The sequence below is a fragment of the Capra hircus genome, chromosome 17, assembly GCF_001704415.2.
Source record: "Capra hircus breed San Clemente chromosome 17, ASM170441v1, whole genome shotgun sequence".
NCBI lineage: Eukaryota > Metazoa > Chordata > Mammalia > Artiodactyla > Bovidae > Capra > Capra hircus.
Genome location: NC_030824.1, coordinates 19006023 through 19018582, shown reverse-complemented (window position 1 = coordinate 19018582; position 12560 = coordinate 19006023). Strand labels below are relative to the sequence as shown.

Below are 12560 nucleotides of genomic sequence, written 5' to 3'. Positions count from 1 at the left end.
AGAAAAACATCTATTTCTGCTTTATTGACTATGCCAAAGCCTTTGACTGTGTGGATCACAATAAACTGTGGAAAATTCTGAAAGAGATGGGAATACCAGACCACCTAACCTGCCTCTTGAGAATTCTGTATGCAGGCCAGGAAGCAACAGTTAGAACTGGACATGGAACAACAGACTGGTTCCAATTAGGAAAAGGAGTATGTTAAGGCTGTATATTGTCACCCTGCTTATTTAACTTATATGCAGAGTACATCATGAGAAACGCTGGACTGGAAGAAACACAAGCTGGAATCAAGATTGCCAGGAGAAATATCAATAACCTCAGATATACAGATGACACCACCCTTATGGCAGAAAGTGAAGAGGAACTAAAAAGCCTGTTGATGAAAGTGAAAGAGGAGAGCGAAAAAGTTGGCTTAAAGCTCAATATTCAGAAAACGAAGATCATGGCATCCGGTCCCATCACTTCATGGGAAATAGATGGGGAAACAGGGGAAACAGTGTCAGACTTTATTTTTGGGGGCTCCAAAATCACTGCAGATGGTGACTGCAGCCATGAAATTAAAAGACGCTTACTCCTTGGAAGAAAAGTTATAACCAACCTAGATAGCATATTCAAAGTAGAGACATTACTTTGCTGACTAAGGTCCATCTAGTCAAGGCTATGGTTTTTCCTGTGGTCATGTATGGATGTGAGAGTTGGACTGTGAAGAAGGCTGAGCGCCGAAGGATTGATGCTTTTGAGCTGTGGTGTTGGAGAAGACTCTTGAGAGTCCCTTGGACTGCAAGGAGATCCAACCAGTCCATTCTGAAGGAGATCAACCCTGGGATTTCTTTGGAAGGAATGATGCTAAAGCTGAAGCTCCAGTACTTTGGCCACCTCATGAGAAGAGCTGACTCATTGGAAAAGACTCTGATGCTGGGAGGGATTGGGGGCAGGAGGAGAAGGGGACGACCGAGGATGAGATGGCTGGATGGCATCACAGACTCGATGGACGTGAGTCTGAGTGAACTCCGGGAGATGGTGATGGACAGGGAGGCCTGGCGTGTTGCGATTCATGGGGTCACAAAGAGTTGGACACGACTGAGTGACTAAACTGAACTGAACTGAACTGAACTGAAGGGAGCATTTCTTGCAAAGATGGACACAATAAAGGACAGAAATGGTATGGACCTAACAGAAGCAGAAAATATTAAGAAGAGGTGGTAAGAATACATATAAGAACTATACAAAAAAGATCTTCATGACCCAGATAACCATGATGATGAGGTCACTCACTTATAGCCGGACATCCTGTGTGAAGTGCAGTCAAGTGGGCCTTCAGAAGCATCACTATGAACAAAGCCAGTGGAGGTTATAGAATTCCAGCTGAGCTATTTCAAGTCCTGAAAGATGATGCTGTGAAAGTGCTGCGCTCAATATGCCAGCAAATTTGGAAAACTCAGCAGTGGCCACAGGACTGGAAAAGGTCAGTTTTCATTCCAATTCCAAAGAAAGGCAATGCCAAAAAAATGTTCTAACTACTGCACAATTGCACTCATCTCACATGCTAGCAAAGTAATACTCAAAATTCTCCAAGCTAGGCTTCAACAGAGAACTTGAACCGAGAACTTCCAGATGTTCAAGCTGGATTTAGAAAAGACAGAGGAACCAAAGATCAAATTGCCTACATCTGTTGGATCAGAGAAAAGGCAAGAGAATTCCAGAAAAATATCTACTTTTGCTTTATTGACTATGGTAAAGCCTTTGACTATGTGGATCACAACAAAATGTTGAAAACTCTTTAAGAGATGGGAATACCTACCTTCTAAGAAACCTGTATGTAGGTCAAGAAGCATCAGTTAGAACTGGACATGGAACAACGGACTGGTTCCAAATTGGGAAAGTAGTACATCAAGGCTGTATGTTGTCACCTAGCTTATTTAACTTATATGCAGAGTACATGCCAGACTGGATGAAGCACAAGCTGAAGTCAAGATTGCCAGAAGAAATATCAATAACCTCAGATAAGCAGGGTGACAACATAGAAAGCGAAGAGGAACTAAAGAGCTTCTTGATGAAAGTGAAAGAGGAGAGTAAAAAGCTGGCTTAAAACTCAACATTCAAAAAACTAAGATCATGGCATCTGGTCCCATCACTTCATGGGAAATAGATGGGGAAACAGTGGAAACAATGACAGACTATATTTTCTTAGGCTCCAAAATCACTGCAGATGGTTACTGCTGCCATGAAATTAAAAGACACTTGCTCCTTGGAAGAAAAACTATGACCAACCTAGACAGCGTATTAAAAAGCAGAGACATTACTTTGCTGACAAAGGTCCATCTAGTCAAGGCTATGGTTTTTCCAGTAGTCATGTATGGATGTGAGAACTGAACCATAAAGAAAGCTGAGGGACAAAGAATTGATGCTTTTGAACTGTGGTGTTGGAGAAGACTCTTGAGAGTCCCTTGAACTGCAAGGAGATCCAACCAGTCCATCCTAAAGGAAATCAGTCCTGAATATTGATTGGAAGGACTAGTGCTGAAGCTGAAACTCTAATACTTTGGCCATGTGATGCAAAGAACTGACTCATTGGAAAAGACCTTGATGCTGGGAAAGATGGAAGATAGGAGGAGAAGGGGATGACAGAGAATGAGATGGTGGGATGGCATTACGGACTAGATGGACATGAGTTTGAGCAGGCTCCCGGAGTTGGTGATGGACAGAGAAGCCTTGCGTGCTTCAGTCCATGGGGTCGCAAAGAGCTGGACATGACTGAGCAACTGAACTGAGCTGAACTGAGGCACACCTTTCCTCAACTCCAGGCTGAAGCAAGCAGCCTGTTGGTCTTGGTTGCTTTGAAAATGTCTGACCTGGTGACAGTTTACCAGCTCCTGGTCTTTTGGATCGAAAGTGAGAAACAGCCTTGGTCAAGGATGTCAAACTCGAAAGCCTTCGAGGGACAAGCACTTCCTGTGGATGTGTGAGGGGGGCATAGGGTGGGGAAGGGGACATTTGCCCTTCAGTTCTGTCTAGCCAGTGAACAACTTGTTAACAGACCTTCTGATTCTTGAGAGATGCCAAGACGTCAGATTTGTTCATGGAATCTGTTTTCCAAATGCTGGCAAATTGTTTAAGCTTAAAAATAAAAACTGTGTGATCCGAATGAACCATCATTGTGGGTTGCATCAGGTCCTCAGCCTCCATCCAGCTCTTGCTTCATTAGTCTTGCCTCCCAGGGAGGGCTGAGGGGACCTCAACTTCCATTCACGTTATCTGGTCATTAGTTAGTCAACAGACCCTCACTGAGTCTATACTGTGTGCCAGGCGAGATGTTCACCCTGGGGGTACTGCCGTGACCGATTTTATAAGGACTCTGTCGACTCCGGTTTTACAGGGAAGTAATTTTGAGGGGTCAGAGATTCTGGGTTACCTCCCAGGGCAGATTTAATTAAGATGCCTTTGTTTCAAGAGAGAAGAGAGATTTTTTTTCTTTTTCTTTTTTTGGATCCTCAGGAACAGAGTGTTCCATTAGTGATTCTCAGCTCATGGCACGATGAGCTTCGTTGTCAACACAAGCTTTCTTTCTTCTTGCTTTTATTTATTCCCTCTCTATCTCCATCGCCCATCTGCAATCTGCTTCCCAGCTCCCCTCCCGCTCCGCCCATCTCATATGTATTTAATGTGTTCTAGAAAGTATATATTGTCTTATGTGAATGTGTTTTCAATGGTAACTGATATTTTGTTTAACACTTCATTTTCATTCTGTTTTCTAGTGCTTTTTTCTGCCTTCACTAAGCACTGTCATTGTTTTCTTTTTTACCAGGCACTCTTCTTTTTTAGGCTTTTTTTTTTTTTTTTTTGCTGTGCCATGGCTGCGGGATCTTAGTTCCCAACTAGGGATCGAACCCCTGCCCCCTGCAGTGGAAACTCAGAGTCCTAACCTCTGGACCACCAGGGAATTCTTCAGGCACTTTTAAACAAAAATTTTAGTAATATATTTTACTAATCCAATGCTTCCAAAATAGTGTCATTTTCAATATGTGTTCACTATAAAATATTATTAATGAGATATTTTACAATCTTTTTAAAAATAGTAAGCCCTTGAAATCTTATGTATATTTCACACTGACAGCATATTTCAATTAAGACTTGTAGTGGCCACTGTATTGGGCGGCACAGCTTTAAGCAATATATGGTCAAATGCTTTGGGTTTTGAGAACTGAGTGTGAATGATCCTTTTCTTCAGTGTTTTTAAAAAGTTATACCTACCATAAAATTTACCATTTTAATTGTTTTTTAAAAATTGAAGTATAGTTGATTTACAGTGTTGTGTTTCAGGTGTATAGCAAAGTGATTCCATTATATATATATTTAATATATATCTTTTAAAATATTCTTTTCTGTTATAGGTTATAACAAGTTGTTGAATATTACTCCATGTGTGGAAGTAGGTCTTTGTTGTTTATCTATTTTATATACAGTGTGTATCTGTCAATACTAAACTCCTAATTTATTCCTCCCCCGTAGTTCCCCTTTGGTAACCATAATAGATTGTTTTCTATGTCTGTGAGACCATTTTAATCATTTTTTTTAAATCCTTTTTTATCTGGCTGCACCAGGTCTTATTGTGGGACATAGGATCCTTAGTTGGGGTGCTCCAGATCCCCAGCCACAGCACTCGGAGTCTTTAGTCTCAGAATTCGAACTCCTAGTTTCGGCACGTGGGGTCTAATTCCCCAGCCAGGGATTGAACCCAGGCCCCTGAACTAGGAGTGTGGCGTCCTAGCCACTGGACCAACAGAGAAGTCCCCATTTCTCAGGGGCGTTAAATGTCAATATGTGTACAGGGGCTTCCCTTGGCGGTCCAGTGGTTAAGACTCTGAACTTTCACTGCAGGGGGCGTGGGTTTGATCCCTGGTCGGGGAACTAAGATCCCACATACTTTGTGGTGTGGCTAAAAAAAGAAAAAAGGAAATTTACGATATTATGCAGCCATCACCACAATCCATTTCCAGAACTTCTTCATCACCCCACCCTGAAACTCTGTCCCCATTGAATACTAACTGCTCAGTTCCCCTCCCCCAGCCCCTGGCAACCACCACTCCCCTCTCTGTCTTTATGAATCTGACTACTCTGGAGACCTCATATAAGAGGAGACATACAGTATTTGTCCTTCTGTGATGGGCTTATATGATTAGCATATTGTTCTCAGGTTCATCCATTTCGTACCACATGTCAGAATTGCTTTCATTTTTAAGGCCTGGTTGATATTCCATGGTATGTGTAGACTGCTTTTGATTTATCTCTTCATCTCTTGATGGACATTAAGCAATTTTTTTGTTTTGTTTTAATTTGTTTCTTTATTTGGCTGTGCATGCATGCGTGCTCAGTCACTTCAGGCCTTTTGAGAGGAACTCAAAAGCCTCTTGATGAAAGTGAAAGAGGAGAGTGAAAAAGTTGGCTTAAAGCTCAACATTCAGAAAACAAAGATCATGGCATCCGGTCCCATCACTTCATGGGAAATAGATGGGGAAATAGTAGAAACAGTGTCAGACTTTATTTTGGGGGGCAACACTATGGACTATAGCCCTGCCAGGCTTCTCTGTCCATGGGATTCTCCAGGCAAGAATACTGCAGCGGGTTACCATGCCTTCCTCAAGGGGATCTTCCGGACTCAGCGATCGAAACAGGGTCTCCTGCATTGCAGGTGGATTCTTTACCACCTTCCCTACAAGGGAAGGCCTTATTTGAATATACTGGGTCTTAATTGTGACTTTCTGGAATCTAGTTCCCTGACCGAGAATCAAACCAGGCCCCCTGCATTGGGAGCTTGAAATCTTAGCCACTGGACCACCAGGGAAGTCCCTAAGCAGTTTTGTAAGATCTATCCTCCTAGCAGTGTAGACACACATCTTGTTTCTAACCCCAGTGATGGGATCCCAGATTGCCTTCCCCCACTGTGGACAGTGCTGCAGTGAATATCTGCATGCTTATTCATGTCCTCTCATGGACTTGTGTGTGAATTTCCCAGGGATAGACATCCAGGAGGAAAATTGCAGGGCTACGGGGCCTATCAGCCAGGGTTCCTGTTTATCAAGAAACCAAGGCTCACTCAAAAGGAGTGACTGAAAAAGATTTCAAGAAGGGACATCTTACAGGTGTGGGAATAGAGATAAGGGATGGAGACGCACCCTGGGGCGGGCAATAGGAGCAAGGAAAGGGAGCTGTGAGGGGCCCTGGGGGGTCAGACTGGAGTGTGGCCTTCAGAAGAGGAGCACACAGTGGCTAGGGAGACGAGGCTGGCAGGGGCAGAGCTGGGAGTGAATACCCCTGCATTCCTCTCCTCCCACTCTCCCAGCTCCTGCTGGTGCTTGCCACTGGCTGAGCACAGCCAGAAGCTAGAGGACAAGGGAGCTTGTTGAGATCACCCACAGATGTCAGCCTCCTGGAGCGGAGAGCAGGCCAGAGAAGGCAGGACATGATTCTGTGGGGGCAGATAGCCCACAGAGGATGCATCTTCTTAGTTAAGTATTACCAGGCTTGTGGGATCTTAGTTCCCTCACCCGGGATCAAACCCAGGCCCCCTACGGTGGAGGGGTGGAGTCCTAACCACTGAACCAAGGATGTCTCTGCCAGGCTTTCTTTCCTCCTTTCTTTTCTTTCCTTATTTTTTGCTCGCGCTGGGTCTTCATTGCTGCATTCGGGCTTTCTCTAGTTGCGGCCAGCACGGGCTACTCTCTCACTGTGGTGCATGGGCTTCTCATTGCGATGACTTCTCTTGCTGTGGAGCACAGCCTCTAGGCACACGGGCTTCAGTAGTTGCAGCATGTGGGTGCAGAAGTTGTGGCACATGGACTTAGTTGTTTGAAAGCATGTGGAATCTTCCTGGACCAGGGATCGAACCTGTGTTCCCTGCATTGGCAGGCAGATTCCTATCCACTGTACCACAGGGAAGTCCAGGCTTTCTTGAATGACTGCATGAAAACAGCTTTGTCAGACAAGACCACCTGAAACCACATTTATTTATTCCTCCAACAAATATTTATTGAGGGTCTGCCGTGCAGCAGGCACTGTTCTAGGTGCTGGGTAGAGTGAACAAGCCAGAGTCCCTGCCCTCATGGTGCTTACATTCTAGCGGGAGAGGTAGAGAGTGAACTGGTCAGGACAATTTCAGATGGCCCTATATGCACTGAAGACCATTAAATAGGGTGCTAAGAGAGAGGTTGATAGGGAGCTACTTTTTAAATTTTTTTGGCCTCACCTCAAGGCATGGGGGACCTTAGTTCCCTGACCGGGGATTGAACCCATCCTCCCTGCCGTGGAAGCACTGAGTCTTAACTGCTGGGCCGCCAGGGAAGTCCCGATAAAGAGCTACTTTAGATTTGGTGAGTCCTGGAAGGCTCCGGTGAAAAGGCAGCATTCAAGCTAAGTTCTGAAAGATCATAATGATCTGAGCTTTCCCTGCCTTCCTGGCAGAAAGAACAGCACGTATGAAGGCCAGAGGCTGGAGACAGCTTGTGCAGCAGAGGCTATAGTGGCTGGAGCAGCAAAGAGAAGGGAGGTGAGGTTGGAGTGGGGAGCGATAGGGTCGTTCTAGGCCACATGGATCCCAGTGATGACTTTGGATTTCATTTTAAGTGCTTTGGAGAGACCTTGGAAGGTTTTAAGCTGGGGAGTGACATGTCCGAATTCACCTATAAAAAGCTTAAGGACCTCCCTGGTGATCCAGGGGTTAAAACTCTGTGCTCCCAATGCAGTGAGCATGGATTCAACCCCTGGTCCAGAAACTAAGATCTCACATGCCGCATGATGCAGCCGAGAATAAAACATAAAATCTTTTTGGAAAAAAAAAAAAAGTTTACTCTGACCGCTTTGTGGAGAAGGGTTGATAGGACAGAGTCAAATTGTTTCTTCTCCCTAGAAAGGGTCTCCTGTGGTAAGATAATGTACGAGAGAACATCTCCACCCTACAGAGTGTATCAGATCTGAAAGTGTTTATGCGGGATATTCACTGGCTGAGAATCACCCTGGAAACGGGTTCCAGATGCATAAGCTACTGGTTTCTTTCTGCCTCTTCTTGGGGAGTTCTTTGGGTCACATAATTGGAGTTTGAGCCTGATATGGCAAAAATGAAATGTATGTAAGCCAGCCTAAGGACATGGGCTTCCCAGGTGGCACTAGTAGTAAAGAATCCCCCCTGCCAATTCAGGAGATGCAAGACTTGGGTTTGTTCCCTGAGTTGGGAAGACCCCCTGAAGGAGGGCATGGCAACCCGCTCCCGTATTCTTGCCTGGAGAATCCCATGGACAGAGCAGCCTGGTGGGCTACAGTCCACGGGTCTGCCAAGAGTGAGACACGACTGAGCAACTGAGCATACACTGAACACACAGGTTTGAAGATAGTGAGGCTGCGGTTTCATGATCAGACAAGTTAATGGAGTGAATGAATGCATGACTTTCCAAAGAATTAGGTCACGCTAAGAAGGGTTTTATCTTTGTCCCGAGGACAGTGGGGAGCCCTGGAAGGGTTTAAGCTGAGGAATGACTTATCTCTGCACAGTGATGCAGTCATGCTGGCTGCTGTGTGAGTGGATTGTGGGGGTGGCGGGGGAGGGGGCGGAGAGGAAGGCTGTGGTGCTCATCAGGGTGGCTCAGCCTGGGGGTGGCAGTGGAAGAGATAAGTGGTGGGATTAGGAACATATTTGGGGCATGGTGACTAAAATACAACAGATGGGATGACAGGAGAGGAATTGAGAACAACTCCCAGTTCCTGGCTTGAATGACTGGGTGGGCGCTGATGTCATTTCCTGAGGCAGGGAAGTGGGGGTTGGGAGGTGGTATACATAGGTTCAGGGGGAGGGCGGATGTGCCCTAACGCCTGTATCCACACATGAGTCAAGGGCTCGCCCCTGCCGTTGCCGGCAGAGCTGCTAGCGGGGCTGGGACTGGGGCTTGTCTTTGACTAGAAGCAAGAGCCTGTATCCCCATCACTGACTGTTCAGCTCACCGGCCATCTTTGCATCTTTCCGACAACCTGCCCACTGACACTGTACTTTGTGATCACCCCCACGTGTCAAGTGCATCAGGAGGACTGAAGGTCTGGTGTTCATGCTTCAGGGGATATCTTTATATGTGTTATCTGTTATATCCAAGAATTTACATGTTAGTCATTATTCATTTTATCATTGTAGGGAACACTGAGAAGTTATCGTTTCCTCTACAATAAAAACCACTTAAAATGAAAACAAAAACATTTCAGACTCCGTTTGTCAGTCTACAACAGTGGTTAAGTGGGCTTCTGAGCCCAACTCCCAGTTCCAAGACAAAATTGTGTGACCTTGGGCCTGTTACTTAACCTCCCAGAACCTCAGTTTGCTCATCTATAAAATGGGGATATTGACTATACTCAACGTCCTCATGTTGTTATGAGTGTGAAATGAATGAGTTGATTGAAAGCCCTGAAACAGTGCCTGTTGCATAATGAGCTCTTAAGAAATAAACTTTTGGGTGAATGGCCTGCAGGAGCTGCTTACAGAATTTGCAGGGGGTTGTGCACACCCCCGCTTCAGCGCTCTCTCTGTTTTCTCTGACCTCCCCCCTTCCCAGGTTCTTTTTCCGATCAGGGAAGCAGACCTAGGCCTGAGGTCATGACTGCGTTCTCAGACACAGAAGACCACCCAGAAAGACGACTTCTACAATCATCTCTTGGTGCCATGCGTACCCACTGCACTTGCTTCTTCGCTTCCCCTCAAAGCTGTCCGAGGAGGAAGGGGTGAAGCTTTCTCCCCAGCTGCAGAACTGAACACCCCTGAACTCTGGGCCAGGGCAGAAGTGGCAAAAGAAATTGAGAAAGCAGAAGAAAAAAACAGTGGGGCCACCTGCAGCCCCACTTCAGCCACCCAGGGAGCCCCAAGCACGCAGATGTGGATGCCAGCTCTGCGTCCCTGGGCCCACGTCTTTGCCACACAGCAGCGAAATACACCAGCCCAAGTGGGGATGGGGAGAGGATGCAGGAAAACCTGGTATGGACATTGCAATGAAGACTTCACTGATATTTAGTGAATATTTGATTTTGCTCATATGACTTTCCATATATGATTTTGTATTAAAGTAAAATGACTTTTACACTTTCTCTGTTTTAGAGTGGCCTCTTGGAGTTATGTGACCTGGTATAAGGTACTTCAGCCTTCTGGAGTCTTGGTTTCCAAATATGTGAACTGTATACAGTTGACTCTTGACCAATTCACTTTGAACTGCGCAGGTCCACTGACACATGGATGTTTTTCTATAGTAAACACCGTGAAATTGAAAGTGAAAATCTCTCAGTCGTGTCTGACTCTTTGCAACTCCATGGACTATGCAGCCCATGGAATTCTGCAGGGCAGATTACTGGAGTGGGTAGCCTTTCCCTTCTCCAGGGGATCTTCCTAACCCAGGGATCGAACCCAGGTCTCCCACATTGCAGGCAGATTCTTTACCAGTTGAGCCCCCAGGGAAGCCCAAGAATACTGGAGTGGGTGGTCTAGCCCTTCTCCAGTGGATCTTCCCGACCCATGAATCAAACTGGGGTCTCCTGCATTGCAGGCAGATTCTTTAGCAACTGAGCTATCAGGGAAGCCCAGTAGACACCATAGTATGGCACAATCTGCATATGTGGAGACATGTATGATATATATACATATCTCCATATATGATGGTTGAATCTAGTTGGATCTGCATATATGGAGGAGGAGCCTTGAATCCAGAGGGCTGACTATAATCTATAGGTGGATTTTATTTATTTTGGGGCCATACCATGTGACACGGGAATCTTAGTGCTCTGACCAGGGATCAAACCCACACCCCTGCGTTGGAAACTTGAAGTTTTAACCACTAGACCACCAGGAAGTCTCTATACTTGGATTTTTTCAATATGGGGAGAGTGAGGGCCCGTAACTCCCTGCACTGTTCAAGGGCCAAATACACACACACGTATATATTATACACATATAACACACATATACATACATGGGAAATAGATGGGGAAACAGCGGAAACAGTGTCAGACTTTATTTTGGGGGGGCTCCAAAATCACTGCAGATGGTGACTGCAGCCATGAAATTAAAAGACGCTTACTCCTTGGAAGGAAAGTTATGACCCACCTAGATAGCATACAGAGACATTACTTTGCCAACAAAGGTCCGTCTAGTCAAGCCTATGGTTTTTCCAGTGGTCATGTATGGATGTGAGAGTTGGACTATAAAAGAAAGCTGAGCGCCGAAGAATTGATGCGTTTGAACTGTGGTGTTGGAGAAGACTCTTGAGAGTCCCTTGGACTGCAAGGAGATCCAACCAGTCCATTCTAAAGATCAGTCCTGGGTGTTCACTGGAAGGACTGATGCTGAAACTGAAACTCCAATACTCTGGCCACCTCATGGAAAGAGTTGACTCATTGGAAAAGACTCTGATGCTGGAAGGAATTGAGGGCAGGAGGAGAAGGGGATTACAGAGAGATGGCTGGATGGCATCACTGACTTGATGGACATGAGTTTGAGTGAACTCTGGGAATTGGTGATGGACAGGGAGGCCTGCAGTGTTGCAATTCATGGGGTCGCAAAGAGTCCGTCGTGACTGAGCGACTGAACTGAACTGATACATACACGCATATATATGGTGGACATGTATTTCATTGTATCTAAGTGATGCACCTTTATTTTGTGTGTTGCTGTGACAGAAAAAAAAAAAACGCTACAAATAACTTCAAGATGCTATTGACTTTAAGGCTCACCCTGATTTCAGCAGTGTTACAATGTGAAAAAGAAATCCATCTAGATACAGTCTGTAGGGAGCAGGAGACTACACTTTGCAAAGAAACTAATGAGCCTGCTGAACACAGCCTGTGAGCCCGTCTTCTCAATGAATAACTCTGGCTCATTGATCACGTCTCGGTTCCTGCCTGGATTATCTCATTTATTCATCTAACAACTGGAGGAGATGAAGACTAACTAATATGAATTGCCTAGTTTATGGATTTGGAAATGAAGGCTCTGAGAGGTTGAAGCACCTTACACGAGGTCACATAGCTATGAAGTTACTGCCCAGGATGCTAATGCAAGCCTGATTCTAGATCCTTAATTATATGGCTGCACCGGATCTTAGCTGTGGCACATGAGATCTTTAGTTGCAGCGTGCAAACTCTCAGTTGCAGCATGTGGGATCTAGTTCCCTGACCAGGGCTCAACACTGGCACCCTGCATTGGGTGTATGGAGTCTTAGCCACTGGACCATGAGGGAAGTCCCCTCAGGCCCAGGTTCTTATCTGTGAAGCTCTATGTACCCTGATTCTCCAAAAAGTGCTGATACTAATAATGAATGCAATTTATTGCACCTACATATGTTGCCTCACCTTATCCCTATGAGGTGGGCATTACTATTATTATTCACCCAAGCAGCTGCTAGTATGGTGGGGCTAAGGAGCTTGTCCAAGGCCCCACCTGGAAGTGACAGAAGTAGGACTTGAACTCAGGTGTAAAGGTCAAAACCACTCTGCCTCCCAAAAGTTGGCAACCTTTGAATGTCTGGTCCAGAATGCGATT

At 45.5% G+C, this 12560-nt stretch overlaps 1 protein-coding gene across 2 annotated transcripts in view; it reads left to right on the top strand.

The window, feature by feature from the left end:
• Nucleotides 1–10303, top strand: part of RILPL2 (Rab interacting lysosomal protein like 2) — a 29094-nt gene extending 18791 nt beyond the window's left edge. Inside the window, exons 4-5 of one of the 2 annotated variants that reach the window (XM_005691363.3) lie at nt 4396–4433; nt 9592–9680. In XM_005691363.3, coding sequence (XP_005691420.1) covers nt 4396–4402 — 7 coding nt within the window. In that variant the 3' untranslated portion in view covers nt 4403–4433; nt 9592–9680. Of the gene's footprint in view, nt 1–4395; nt 4434–9591 lie in introns of both variants that reach the window. The other variant, XM_005691362.3, reaches the window with a different exon arrangement.